This window comes from Oncorhynchus mykiss, chromosome 24, assembly GCF_057628025.1.
Source record: "Oncorhynchus mykiss isolate SJ-2025 chromosome 24, ASM5762802v1, whole genome shotgun sequence".
Classification (NCBI taxonomy): Eukaryota; Metazoa; Chordata; class Actinopteri; order Salmoniformes; family Salmonidae; genus Oncorhynchus; species Oncorhynchus mykiss.
This window is the reverse complement of record NC_143045.1, coordinates 5,245,999-5,262,500: the sequence shown is the minus strand read 5'-3', so window position 1 is coordinate 5,262,500 and position 16,502 is coordinate 5,245,999. Positions and strand designations below refer to the sequence as shown.

Here is a 16,502-nt window from a genome sequence, read left to right as displayed (position 1 = left end):
AGAGGGTCCTGCTGAGGTTGTTGTTACATTCCAGTGATGAGGGAGAGGGTCCTGCTGAGGTTGTTGTTACAATCCAGTGATGAGGGAGAGGGTCCTGCTGAGGTTGTTGTTACAATCCGGTCAAAGAATGGGAATTTGTCCTGGTCTTCATCCCCACCTGAGAGAAGAGGTCAGCTGTCGGTTGAAAATGTAATCAGCATGACCCCAGGGCCAAAGAAATACGCCATATCCCAGGTTGATGACATAAACCCCTGCCACTATTTAAACATTTGAAATGGTTTCAAAACAAATGTCCTTGTTAAACTTTGACACAAAGTAGTCAGTGATGAATGGCACAATATGTTTCATCTGAGTATATGTTACAGTCAAAATAATCCATACATTATGCTTTTCTTTACTCAAAAACGAGTTGTATGAGCCCAGGTCAACGAGGCCTACAGCAAATAGAAGTTCGAAACTTGTAACGTTCACAAGAACATAAGTTGATAAAAAGATCTAACACAACATTAGGTGATAATATATGTATTGTTATGGATTTATAATCAGCTGTAATGGGGCGGTCATTTTGGACCGGGAACACAGAATGAATTAACAGGAAACGAACACAATGGGGAGGGTTAATGCTTTTCTCTTATCCTCTGTCTGTTTCTCTGCTTGCCCTCTGTCCGTCTCTCTGCTTGCCCTCTGTCCGTCTCTCTGCTTGCCCTCTGTCCGTCTCTCTGCTTGCCCTCTGTCCGTCTCTCTGCTTGCCCTCTGTCCGTCTCTCTGCTTGCCCTCTGTCCGTCTCTCTGCTTGCCCTCTGTCCGTCTCTCTGCTTGCCCTCTGTCCGTCTCTCTGCTTGCCCTCTGTCCGTCTCTCTGCTTGCCCTCTGTCCGTCTCTCTGCTTTCCCTCTGTCTGTCTCTCCGTTCTGTCTCTTTGTTAGTTTGCATACCGTGCTATCTGTTGATTGACTGGTGTCCACTCTGTTTTGGTTGCCAGTTAAAGGAGCTGTCGGATTGATTATCTGACTACCGGTACTGCGCGTGTGTTCAGTGTGTGTGTTCAGTGTGTGTGCAATTTGCAGTGTGCCTATTTGTTCAGTGAGCTCTATTTTAACAAACCTGATGCGACGGTAAATCTATCTGCTGGCGGTGGAGCTTTAGGTCCAGGGGCATGCGAAATATTTTTGTTGCTGTTTCCACAGCCGTTATAATGAGCGCAATAGCTGGCGGTGGCGCGGAATGGTTGGTCTTTGATGAATAAACAAGTTTTAGGCGTGCCAAGGGCTTGGCCACTCATTGGCCAATCAAGGCATTCCATGGCTTAGTAGTGTATACGTTAGTCTCAGGTTCTGTAAGTTATGGAGGGTCTTCGCGTTGTCATCCAACTCCAAATCGCCTGGGGGGCACAGAATATTATCATCCGAGTCCATTGTTGATTGCTACTACAGTTTATGTAATACCGTAGGCTACAATAACGAGTGACAGCAACAACTGTGAGACTCAGAATTGAGCTCAGTGGCATCCTGTTTTCATTGCTCCTTATTGAGATTTTTTATTGGAGTCCACCTGTGTTAAATTCAATTGATTGGAATTGATTTGGAAAGGCACACACCGGTCTATATAAGGTCCCACAGTTGACAGTGCATGTCAGAGCAAAAACCAAGCCTTGAGTTCGAAGGAATTGTCCGTAGAGCTCAGAGACAGGATTGTGTTGAGGAACAGATCTGGGGATGGGTACCACAAAGAACACAGTGGCCTCCATCATTTTTAAATGGAAGAAGTTTGGAACCACCAAGACTCTTCATAGAGCTGGCAGCCTGTCCAAACTGAGCAATTGAGGGAGAAGACCTTGGTCAGGGAGGTGACCAAGAACCTGTTGGTCACTGTGACAAAGCTCCAGACTTCCTCCATGGAGATGAGAGAACCTTCCAGAAGACAACCATCTCTGCAGCACTCCACTATTCAGGCCTTTATGGTAGAGTGGCCAGACGGAAGCCACTCCTCAGTAAAAGGCATATGACAGCCCGCTTGGAGTTTACCAAAAGGCACCTAAAGGACTCTCAGACCATTAGAAACAAGATTTTCTGGTCTGATGAAACCAAGATTGAACTATTTGGCCTGAATGCCAAGCGTCACATTTGGAGGAAACCTGGCATCAACCCTACAGTGAAGCATGGTGGTGGCAGCATCATGCTGTGGGGACGTTTTTCAGCAGCGGGGACTGGGAGACTAGCACAGAGAGATCCTTGATGATAACCTGCTCCAGAGCGCTCAGGACCTCAGACTGGGGTGAAGGTTCACCTTCCTTCCAACAGGACAAACATTAAACATTCTACAAACCTGTTCGTGGGATATTGTGTGGAGACAACAATTGAATCAATTTTAGAATTAGTCTGTAACGTAAGAAAATGTGTAAAAGTCAACGGGTATGAATAATTTCTGAATGCACTGTAGATTAAAGGGGGATGTCTGATTACTTGGTGAATGCATTGGTCTTAAATATCCCCACCAGCACAAAGTGAAATTGGAACTTTGGCACGCATTTCGAAGAAGCGCACCTCAGCTATCGCCACCCCAAGCAAGCTTTGTTGGTTTGCATGCCGTGCTCTATGTTTATTGACTGGTGTACACTCTGTTTTGGTTCCCAGTTAAGGAGCTGTCACATTGATTATCTGACTACCGTGCTGTGTGTGTGTGTTCAGCGTGTGTTCAATTTGCAGTGTGCGTATTAGTTCAGTGTACTCTGGTAAATGACCAACTCCTAGCCCAAGGGTTTAGAAACATAAGAGTGACGGTTTTGACAGGTCATAACTGCAAACAAGTGTGCGTTTGACGATTGCGCTGGCGTAACGCCAGCCAGAAATAGAGCCCATTGTGTGTATACAGTCATGGCCAAAAGTTTTGAGTGACACATATGTCAATTTTCACAAAGTCTGCTGCCTCAGTTTGTATGATGGCAATTTGCATATACTCCAGAATGTTATGAAGAGTGATCAGATGAATTGCAATTAATTGCAAAGTCCCTCTTTGCCATGCATATTAACTGAATCCCCCAAAAAACATTTCCACTGTATTTTAGCCCTGCCACAAAAGGACCAGCTGACATCATGTCAGTGATTCTCTCTTTAACGCAGGTGTGAGTGTTGACGAGGACAAGGCTGAAGACCACTCTGTCATGCTGATTGAGTTCGAATAACAGACTGGAAGCTTCAAAAGGAGGTTGGTGCTTGAAATCATTGTTCTTCCTCGGTCAAACATGGTTACCTGCAAGGAAACACGTGCCGTTATCATTGCTTTGCACAAAAAGGGCTTCACAGGCAAGGATATTGCTGCCAGTAAGATTGCACCTAAATCAACCATTTATCGGATCATCAAGATCTTCAAGGAGAACGGTTCAATTTTTGTGAAGAAGACTTCATGGCACCCCAGAAAGTCCAGCAAGCACCAGGACCGTCTCCTAAAGTTGATTCAGCTGCGGGATCGGGGCACCACCAGTACAGACCTTGCTCAGGAATGGCAGCAGGCAGGTGTGAGTGCATCTGCATGCACAGTGAGGCGAAGACTTGTGGAGGATGGCCTGGTGTCAAGAAGGGCAGCAAAGAAGCCACTTCTCTCCAGGAAAAACATCAGGGAAAGACTGATATTCTGCAAAAGGTACAGGGATTGGACTGCTAAGGACTGGGGTAAAGTCATTTTCTCTGATGAATCTCCTTTCCGATTGTTTGTGGCATTGGTAAAAAAGCTTGTCCGGAGAAGACAAGGTGAGCACTACCATCAGTCCTGTGTCATGCCAACAGTAAAGCATCCTGAGACCATTCATGTGTGGGGTTGCTTCTCAGCCAAGGGAGTGGGCTCTCTCACAATTGTGCCTAAGAACACAGCCATGCATAAAGAATGGTACCAACACATCCTCCGAGAGCAACTTCTCCCAACCATCCACAAACAGTTTGGTGATGAACAATGCCTTTTCCAGCATGATGGAGCACCTTGCCATAAGGCAAAAGTGATAACTAAGTGGCCCGGGGAACAAAACATCAATATTTTGGGTCCATGGCCAGGAAACTCCCCAGACCTTAATCCCATTGAGAACTTGTGGTCAAGAGGTGGGTGGGCAAACAAAACCCCACAAATTCTGACAAACCCCAAGCATTGATTATGCAAGAATGGGCTGCCATCAGTCAGAATGTGGCCCAGAAGTTAATTGACAGCATGCCAGGGCAGATTGCAGAGGTCTTGAAAAAGAAGGATCAACACTGCAAATATTGACTCTTTGCATCAACTTCATGTAATTGCCAATAAAAGCCTTTGACACTTATGAAAGGCTTGTAATTATACTTCAGTATTCCATAGTAACATCTGACAGAAATATCTAAAGACACTGAAGCAGCAAACTTTGTGGAAATTAATATTCATGTCATTCTCAAAACTTTTGGCCACGACTGTAACACACCTTTTCGACATGCAGTCTTTGATTCACGTTGTCTGTGTTAGACTAATACAATCTATCTCTGTAAGTTTATTGTCTGTCCCTCTGGCTGTCCAACTGTCCGTCTGTCTATCTGAGGGAGACGGAGAGGGAGAGGGTGTTGGAGAGGGAGAGGGAGTCGGAGAGAGAGGGAAAGGGAGAGAGCATAAAAGATGGAGAGAGCATAAGAGAGGGAGAGAGCATAAGAGAGGGAGAGAGCATAAGAGAGGGAGAGAGCATAAGAGAGGGATAGAGCATAAGAGAGGGAGAGGGCATTTGAGATGGAGAGGGCATAAGAGAGGGCATAAGAAAGGCAGAGAGCATGAGAGAGGGAGATAGCATAAGAGAGGGAGAGAGCATAAGAGAGGGCATAAGAAAGGGAGAGAGCATGAGAGAGGGAGAGAGCATAAGAGAGGGAGAGAGCATAAGAGAGGGCATAAGAAAGGGAGAGAGCATGAGAGAGGGAGAGCGCATGAGACAGGGAGAAGGCATAAGAGAGGGAGAGAGCATGAGAGAGGGCATAAGAAAGGGAGAGAGCATAAGAGAGGGAGAGAGCATAAGAGAGAGAGAGCATGAGAGAGGGAGAGAGCATGAGAGAGGGAGAGAGCATAAGAGAGAGAGAGCATGAGAGAGGGAGAGAGCATAAGAGAGAGAGAGCATAAGAAGGGAGAGAGCATAAGAGAGGGAGAGAGCATAAGAGAGAGAGAGCATAAGAGAGGGCATAAGAAAGGGAGAGAGCATGAGAGAGGGAGAGAGCATAAGAGAGGGAGAGAGCATAAGAGAGGGCATAAGAAAGGGAGAGAGCATGAGAGAGGGAGAGAGCATAAGAGAGGGAGAGAGCATAAGAGAGGGCATAAGAAAGGGAGAGAGCATGAGAGAGGGAGAGAGCATGAGACAGGGAGAAGGCATAAGAGAGGGAGAGAGCATGAGAGAGGGCATAAGAGAGGGAGAGAGCATAAGAGAGGGAGAGAGCATAAGAGAGAGAGAGCATAAGAGAGGGAGAGAGCATGAGAGAGGGAGAGAGCATAAGAGAGAGAGCATGAGAGAGGGAGAGAGCATAAGAGAGAGAGAGCATAAGAGAGGGCATAAGAAAGGGAGAGAGCATGAGAGAGGGAGAGAGCATAAGAGAGGGCATAAGAAAGGGAGAGAGCATGAGAGAGGGAGAGAGCATAAGAGAGGGAGAGAGCATAAGAGAGGGCATAAGAAAGGGAGAGAGCATGAGAGAGGGAGAGAGCATAAGAGAGGGAGAGAGCATAAGAGAGGGAGAGAGGGAGAGAGCATAAGAGAGGGAGAGCGAGATGAGAGCTAGAGAGAGAGTTATAAACAGACTATAAATCCAAGGCAGCTGATTATGACTGCAGATGCCATAATGTGTTCTCATTTGCATATATACCCAGTCAGCGCCGTCCCGAACCCAGCTGGGAGCTTCTGGGAAAGTAATGGCGGCATAGAACAGTCATGAATTCAGCCTTCTCCATCTGGATCTTTGGTAGTGGAGGAGATGTGTGATGCACCATTGTCCTCTGGTGTTTTCCAGCGGTACTGACACAATGAAATATGAACCAGCTGAATGAGCCAGCTGAATATAGCAAAAATATATGGGTACCTGGTGCATTTAAATGTTACATTATTTACATGTAATGTATTTTTTTCTCATTTTCTCGATTTGTATCATGCACTGCAGTACAACAGAAGGTTGAACAGAAAGTCTGAAAATAGGAAAAATGTACCCTTATCATGTTGTGTGTGTGTGTGTGTGTGTGTGTGTTCCCCAGGTTTCGTGCTGCAGTACTCGGTGGACAACATAGAGGGGTGGAGGGATGTGTTCATCAGTTCCAGTGAGAGGTCCTTCAAGCTGGACAACCTGCGCTGTGGCACCTGGTACAAGGTCAAACTGGCCGCCAAGAACAGCGTGGGAGCCGGACGCATCAGTGAAATCATCGAGGCTAAGACCCACGGACGAGGTGAGGGGTCGTGCGAGAGGGGGAGGATGGACCGGGTGATACAGGGACAATGGGAGGTGTTTAGGGGACAGGAGAGGCGAAGATGGGCAGAGAGGGAGGGAGCTGAAGTGGATGAGGCAACATGGTTATAGCTGTGAGAGGGGTAAATGTGGTGGGGACAGGTGGATTCATATTCAGTCACACTTACCATATCATAATATTTCAAGACATTTAGAAAAATGAGTGTTAAGTGAGAACTAACACCTTCCTGCCCCCGGCCTCTTCCAGAGCCCCAGTTCAATAAGGACCATCCGGTGTTCACCCACGTCAACTCTACCCACGCCCGGCTCAACCTGCAGGGCTGGGCGAGTGGTGGCTGCCCCATCACGGCCGTACTGCTGGAGTTCAGACCTAAGGGGAACTGGGCGTGGCAGAACGTGCGCACCAACGCCACCGCCGACGTGTTCTTGGCTGAGCTCCGCGAGGCCACCTGGTACGAGCTGAAGATGAAGGCGTGTAACAGCGCCGGCTGCGGGAACCAGAGCTCTCAGTTCGCCACGCTGGACTACGACGGCAGTGAGTAGAGGCTGGTTTGTTTTCTCTGGCCTGTGTGGCCCAGTGGTTAGTACCGCTGAGTCTAGCACACGTACCAGCGGCAGCACAGGTTCGAATCGCCATCTTCTGACTCGCAATATTTCCTGTCTCCTCTTCACACAACATAAGAACCAGTACAATACAACATAAGAACCAATACAATACAACATAAGAACCAATACAATACAACATAAGAACCAATACAATACAACATAAGAACCAATACAATACAACATAAGAACCAATACAATACAACATAAGAACCAATACAACATAAGAACCAATACAATACAACATAAGAACCAATACAATACAACATAAGAACCAATACAATACAACATAAGAACCAATACAACATAAGAACCAATACAACATAAGAACCAATACAATACAACATAAGAACCAATACAATACAACATAAGAACCAATACAATACAACATAAGAACCAATACAATACAACATAAGAACCAATACAATACAATATAAGAACCAATACAATATAAGAACCAATACAATACAACATAAGAACCAATACAATACAACATAAGAACCAATACAATACAACATAAGAACCAATACAATACAACATAAGAACCAATACAATACAACATAAGAACCAATACAATACAACATAAGAACCAATACAATACAACATAAGAACCAATACAATACAATATAAGAACCAGTACAATACAACATGAGAACCAATACAATATAAGAACCAATACAATACAACATAAAAACCAATACAATACAATATAAGAACCAGTACAATACAACATAAGAACCAATACAATACAACATAAGAACCAATACAATATAAGAACCAATACAATACAACATAAGAACCAATACAATATAAGAACCAATACAATACAACATAAGAACCAGTACAATACAACATAAGAACCAATACAATACAACATAAGAACCAATACAACATAAGAACCAATACAATACAATATAAGAACCAATACAATACAACATAAGAACCAATACAATACAACATAAGAACCAATACAATACAACATAAGAACCAATACAATACAACATAAGAACCAATACAATGCAACATAAGAACCAATACAACATAAGAACCAATACAATACAACATAAGAACCAATACAATACAACATAAGAACCAATACAATACAACATAAGAACCAATACAATACAATATAAGAACCAATACAATACAACATAAGAACCAATACAACATAAGAACCAATACAATACAACATAAGAACCAATACAATACAACATAAGAACCAATACAATACAACATAAGAACCAATACAATACAATATAAGAACCAATACAATACAACATAAGAACCAATAAATATTAGAACCAATACAATACAACATAAGAACCAATACAATATAAGAACCAATACAATACAACATAAGAACCAATACAATACAACATAAGAACCAATACAATACAACATAAGAACCAATACAATACAATATAAGAACCAATACAATACAACATAAGAACCAATACAATACAACATAAGAACCAATACAATACAATATAAGAACCAATACAATACAACATAAGAACCAATACAATACAACATAAGAACCAATACAATACAACATAAGAACCAATACAACATAAGAACCAATACAACATAAGAACCAATACAATACAACATAAGAACCAATACAACATAAGAACCAATACAATACAACATAAGAACCAATACAACATAAGAACCAATACAATACAATATAAGAACCAATACAATACAACATAAGAACCAATACAACATAAGAACCAATACAATACAACATAAGAACCAATACAACATAAGAACCAATACAATACAATATAAGAACCAATACAATATAAGAACCAATACAATACAACATAAGAACCAATACAATACAACATAAGAACCAATACAATACAACATAAGAACCAATACAATACAACATAACAACCAATACAACATAAGAACCAATACAATACAACATAAGAACCAATACAATACAATATAAGAACCAATACAATACAACATAAGAACCAATACAATACAACATAAGAACCAATACAATACAACATAAGAACCAATACAATACAACATAAGAACCAATACAATACAATATAAGAACCAATACAATACAACATAAGAACCAATACAATACAACATAAGAACCAATACAATACAATATAAGAACCAATACAATACAACATAAGAACCAATACAATACAACATAAGAACCAATACAATACAACATAAGAACCAATACAATACAATATAAGAACCAATACAATACAACATAAGAACCAATACAACATAAGAACCAATACAATACAACATAAGAACCAATACAACATAAGAACCAATACAATACAACATAAGAACCAATACAACATAAGAACCAATACAATACAATATAAGAACCAATACAATACAACATAAGAACCAATACAACATAAGAACCAATACAATACAACATAAGAACCAATACAATACAACATAAGAACCAATACAATACAACATAAGAACCAATACAATACAATATAAGAACCAATACAATACAACATAAGAACCAATACAATATAAGAACCAATACAATACAACATAAGAACCAATACAATATAAGAACCAATACAATACAACATAAGAACCAATACAATACAACATAAGAACCAATACAATACAACATAAGAACCAATACAATACAATATAAGAACCAATACAATACAACATAAGAACCAATACAATACAACATAAGAACCAATACAATACAATATAAGAACCAATACAATACAACATAAGAACCAATACAATACAACATAAGAACCAATACAATACAACATAAGAACCAATACAACATAAGAACCAATACAATACAACATAAGAACCAATACAATACAACATAAGAACCAATACAATACAATATAAGAACCAATACAATACAACATAAGAACCAATACAACATAAGAACCAATACAATACAACATAAGAACCAATACAACATAAGAACCAATACAATACAACAAAAGAACCAATACAACATAAGAACCAATACAATACAATATAAGAACCAATACAATACAACATAAGAACCAATACAACATAAGAACCAATACAATACAACATAAGAACCAATACAACATAAGAACCAATACAATACAATATAAGAACCAATACAATATAAGAACCAATACAATACAACATAAGAACCAATACAATACAACATAAGAACCAATACAATACAACATAAGAACCAATACAATACAACATAACAACCAATACAACATAAGAACCAATACAATACAATATAAGAACCAATACAATACAACATAAGAACCAATACAATATAAGAACCAATACAATACAACATAAGAACCAATACAATATAAGAACCAATACAATACAACATAAGAACCAATACAATACAACATAAGAACCAATACAATACAACATAAGAACCAATACAATACAATATAAGAACCAATACAATACAACATAAGAACCAATACAATACAACATAAGAACCAATACAATACAATATAAGAACCAATACAATACAACATAAGAACCAATACAATACAACATAAGAACCAATACAATACAACATAAGAACCAATACAACATAAGAACCAATACAATACAACATAAGAACCAATACAATACAACATAAGAACCAATACAATACAATATAAGAACCAATACAATACAACATAAGAACCAATACAACATAAGAACCAATACAATACAACATAAGAACCAATACAACATAAGAACCAATACAATACAACAAAAGAACCAATACAACATAAGAACCAATACAATACAATATAAGAACCAATACAATACAACATAAGAACCAATACAACATAAGAACCAATACAATACAACATAAGAACCAATACAACATAAGAACCAATACAATACAATATAAGAACCAATACAATATAAGAACCAATACAATACAACATAAGAACCAATACAATACAACATAAGAACCAATACAATACAACATAAGAACCAATACAATACAACATAACAACCAATACAACATAAGAACCAATACAATACAACATAAGAACCAATACAATACAATATAAGAACCAATACAATACAACATAAGAACCAATACAATACAACATAAGAACCAATACAATACAACATAAGAACCAATACAATACAACATAAGAACCAATACAATACAATATAAGAACCAATACAATACAACATAAGAACCAATACAATACAACATAAGAACCAATACAATACAATATAAGAACCAATACAATACAACATAAGAACCAATACAATACAACATAAGAACCAATACAATACAACATAAGAACCAATACAACATAAGAACCAATACAATACAACATAAGAACCAATACAATACAACATAAGAACCAATACAATACAATATAAGAACCAATACAATACAACATAAGAACCAATACAACATAAGAACCAATACAATACAACATAAGAACCAATACAACATAAGAACCAATACAATACAACATAAGAACCAATACAACATAAGAACCAATACAATACAATATAAGAACCAATACAATACAACATAAGAACCAATACAACATAAGAACCAATACAATACAACATAAGAACCAATACAACATAAGAACCAATACAATACAATATAAGAACCAATACAATATAAGAACCAATACAATACAACATAAGAACCAATACAATACAATATAAGAACCAATACAATACAACATAAGAACCAATACAATACAACATAAGAACCAATACAATACAACATAAGAACCAATACAACATAAGAACCAATACAATACAACATAAGAACCAATACAATACAATATAAGAACCAATACAATACAACATAAGAACCAATACAATACAACATAAGAACCAATACAATACAACATAAGAACCAATACAATACAACATAAGAACCAATACAACACAACATAAGAACCAATACAATATAAGAACCAATACAATACAACATAAGAACCAATACAATACAATATAAGAACCAATACAATACAACATAAGAACCAATACAATACAACATAAGAACCAATACAATACAACATAAGAACCAATACAATACAATATAAGAACCAATACAATACAACATAAGAACCAATACAATACAACATAAGAACCAATACAACATAAGAACCAATACAATACAACATAAGAACCAATACAATACAACATAAGAACCAATACAATACAATATAAGAACCAATACAATACAACATAAGAACCTATACAATACAACATAAGAACCAATACAATATAAGAACCAATACAATATAAGAACCAATACAATACAACATAAGAACCAATACAATACAACATAAGAACCAATACAATACAACATAAGAACCAATACAATACAACATAAGAACCAATACAATACAACATAAGAACCTATACAATACAACATAAGAACCAATACAATACAACATAAGAACCAATACAATACAACATAAGAACCAATACAATACAACATAAGAACCAATACAATACAACATAAGAACCAATACAATACAACATAAGAACCAATACAATACAACATAAGAACCAATACAATACAACATAAGAACCAATACAATACAACATAAGAACCAATACAATACAACATAAGAACCAATACAATACAACATAAGAACCAATACAATACAACATAAGAACCAATACAATACAACATAAGAACCAATACAACACAACATAAGAACCAATACAATATAAGAACCAATACAATACAACATAAGAACCAATACAATACAATATAAGAACCAATACAATACAACATAAGAACCAATACAATACAACATAAGAACCAATACAATACAACATAAGAACCAATACAATACAATATAAGAACCAATACAATACAACATAAGAACCAATACAATACAACATAAGAACCAATACAACATAAGAACCAATACAATACAACATAAGAACCAATACAATACAACATAAGAACCAATACAATACAATATAAGAACCAATACAATACAACATAAGAACCAATACAATATAAGAACCAATACAATACAACATAAGAACCAATACAATACAACATAAGAACCAATACAATACAACATAAGAACCAATACAATACAACATAAGAACCAATACAATACAACATACGAACCTATACAATACAACATAAGAACCAATACAATACAACATAAGAACCAATACAATACAACATAAGAACCAATACAATACAACATAAGAACCAATTCAATACAACATAAGAACCAATACAATACAACATAAGAACCAATACAATACAACATAAGAACCAATACAATACAACATAAGAACCAATACAATACAACATAAGAACCAATACAATACAACATAAGAACCAATACAATACAACATAAGAACCAATACAATACAACATAAGAACCAATACAATACAACATAAGAACCAATACAATACAACATAAGAACCAATACAACATAAGAACCAATACAACATAAGAACCAATACAATACAACATAAGAACCAATACAATACAACATAAGAACCAATACAATACAACATAAGAACCAATACAATACAACATAAGAACCAATACAATACAACATAAGAACCAATACAATACAACATAAGAACCAATACAACACAACATAAGAACCAATACAATATAAGAACCAATACAATACAACATAAGAACCAATACAATACAATATAAGAACCAATATAACATAAGAACCAATACAATACAACATAAGAACCAATACAATACAACATAAGAACCAATACAACACAACATAAGAACCAATACAATATAAGAACCAATACAATACAACATAAGAACCAATACAATACAATATAAGAACCAATACAATACAACATAAGAACCAATACAATATAAGAACCAATACAATACAACATAAGAACCAATACAATACAATATAAGAACCAATACAATACAACATAAGAACCAATACAATACAACATAAGAACCAATACAATACAACATAAGAACCAATACAATACAACATAAGAACCAATACAATACAACATAAGAACCAATACAATACAACATAAGAACCAATACAATACAACATAAGAACCAATACAATACAACATAAGAACCAATACAATACAACATAAGAACCAATACAATACAACATAAGAACCAATACAATACAACATAAGAACCAGTACAATACAACATAAGAACCAATACAATACAATATAAGAACCAGTACAATACAACATAAGAACCAATACAATACAATATAAGAACCAGTACAATACAACATAAGAACCAATACAATACAACATAAGAACCAGTACAATACAACATAAGAACCAGTACAATACAACATAAGAACCAATACAATACAACATAAGAACCAATACAATACAACATAAGAACCAATACAATACAACATAAGAACCAATACAATACAACATAAGAACCAATACAATACAACATAAGAACCTATACAATACAACATAAGAACCAATACAATACAACATAAGAACCAATACAATACAACATAAGAACCAATACAATACAACATAAGAACCAATACAATACAACATAAGAACCAATACAATACAACATAAGAACCAATACAATACAACACAGTATTCCATAAAAACAATCACACAAACAAACATGGGGGATCAGAGGGTTAAATCATGAACAGGTAATTGGGGGATTGAAACCAGGTGTGTAAGACAAAGACAAAAACAAATGGAAAATTAAAAGTGGATCAGGCGATGGCTAGGAAGGCCGGTGACGCCGACCGCCGAACGCCGCCCGAACAAGGAGAGGGACCGGGAGTCGTGACATCTACATTGTAGAATAATAGTGAAGCCATCAAAACAACGAAATAACACATATGGAATCATGTAGTAACCAACAAAGTGTTAAACACATTTAGAATAACGCTTAGGCTTCTACTTCCAGCTTATACAGTCTATTTTAAAATAGTTATATTTTTACTCCTGTCCTTCCTCAAACCTCAACATTTTTAGTTTTATGGAAACAGTATGTTTTACTTTAGTTATCTTGTTGTTATTAGTTATTTTTCCCAACCTTCACCTCCATTCAACCCCTCCCACCTATCTCTTAACACCATCCATATTGAATTTCTATTTGCCATATATATTTTTTCAACTGTGCTGTGATGTTTCACAAAGGTTCCGAACCGTTCTATTCTCATCATTTGTACAGATGTTAAATTATTATTATTATAAATATTATTATATTATTGATTGATTGACTATGAATTTTCAGATCATCCAGTAGTGCTATCTGCAGAGTTAGCTCTTATGTAAATGTGGCAAATGTCTAGCCATTCCTGGACCTGTGACCAAAAACAAAACAAACGATCTAACGATTCTGTCTCTTCGCAAAACAATATCTGCTAATAATTTCAATTGAAAAATTTGAAGTTCTGAATCCGGCGTCGTTTTGCGTGTCAGTTCATAAACCATGAATCGGTACGTTGCAAATCTCTTCCCAACTATCTATATGGGAGAGTTGTGAATTTTTAGGTCCTTAAATGAAACTGGTATACATTTTTATTTATGTATTTTTTTTAACCAATTATGGTCTTTGATGCAGGGCCGACAGACAAGTTCTCTACTTTCTCCCTATTCCACTTACCTCTTCCATTTTTTTGCGGAAATGCTGCGATTAGTTGGTTGTAATTTTAGGTAGAGCAGACATTTCCATATATTTTTGTTAGCTGCATATGTGACATAACTCCACCAGTCCTATTTACGATATCATTTACAAACATTATACCTTTTCTAAAAAATAAAAAATAAATGTTTTTTTTCTATTCGTATATTTGAGTTTAACCACAATATTTGTTGTATTATGTGTTCAGTTTTTTTCTGGTCGAAATTGAATTAAATTAAATTGAAATTGCAACTAACTTTCTATGGCTTTTTAATTTGTTTTTAATATATCAATATTTTGGGAGATTATTTCCTTTTCAAATAACCAAAAGTGAGAGGTTGCAATCTGAATAAAGGGAAAAAGGCCATTCTTGAACATGGGGTGAGACATTCTTACTAATCTCCTAGAGAACCCGTTTGGATTTAAGTATAACTTTTGTATGACTGAAGCCTTTAGTGAGACATCTAATGCTTTAATATTTAATAATTTCTGCCCTCGTAATTCATATTCATTAAATAAATAAGCCCGTTTCATTTTGTCTGGCTTGCCGCTCCAACTAAAATTCAAAATCAATTATCATATAATTTAAATAACTGTTCGCTAGGTGTACACAAGACCATAAGCAAATAGGTAAACTGGGATATGACTATTATAAACTGGTTACCAACATAATTAGAGCAATAAAAAAATAAAAATTATATGGTCTTTTATAAACTGTGTGGTTTGAGCCTTGAATGCTGATTGGCTGACAGCTGTGGTTCATCCAGACCGACTAAATGTTTATTTTTACTGCTTTAATTACGTTGGTACGTTGGTAAGTTTATAACAGCATTAAGGCGCTTTGGGGGTTTGTGGTACTGTG

At 36.5% G+C, this 16,502-nt stretch overlaps 1 protein-coding gene across 5 annotated transcripts in view; it reads left to right on the top strand.

Moving 5' to 3' along the window:
• LOC110503487 (cell adhesion molecule DSCAML1) overlaps positions 1-16,502 on the top strand; it is a 244,999-nt gene that overhangs the window by 218,089 nt on the left and 10,408 nt on the right. For all 5 annotated transcript variants that reach the window (XM_036961298.2, XM_036961296.2, XM_036961297.2 and 2 more), the window contains 2 exons: positions 6,223-6,411; positions 6,679-6,966. In XM_036961298.2, coding sequence (XP_036817193.2) covers positions 6,223-6,411; positions 6,679-6,966 — 477 coding nt within the window. The remainder of the gene's footprint in view (positions 1-6,222; positions 6,412-6,678; positions 6,967-16,502) is intronic.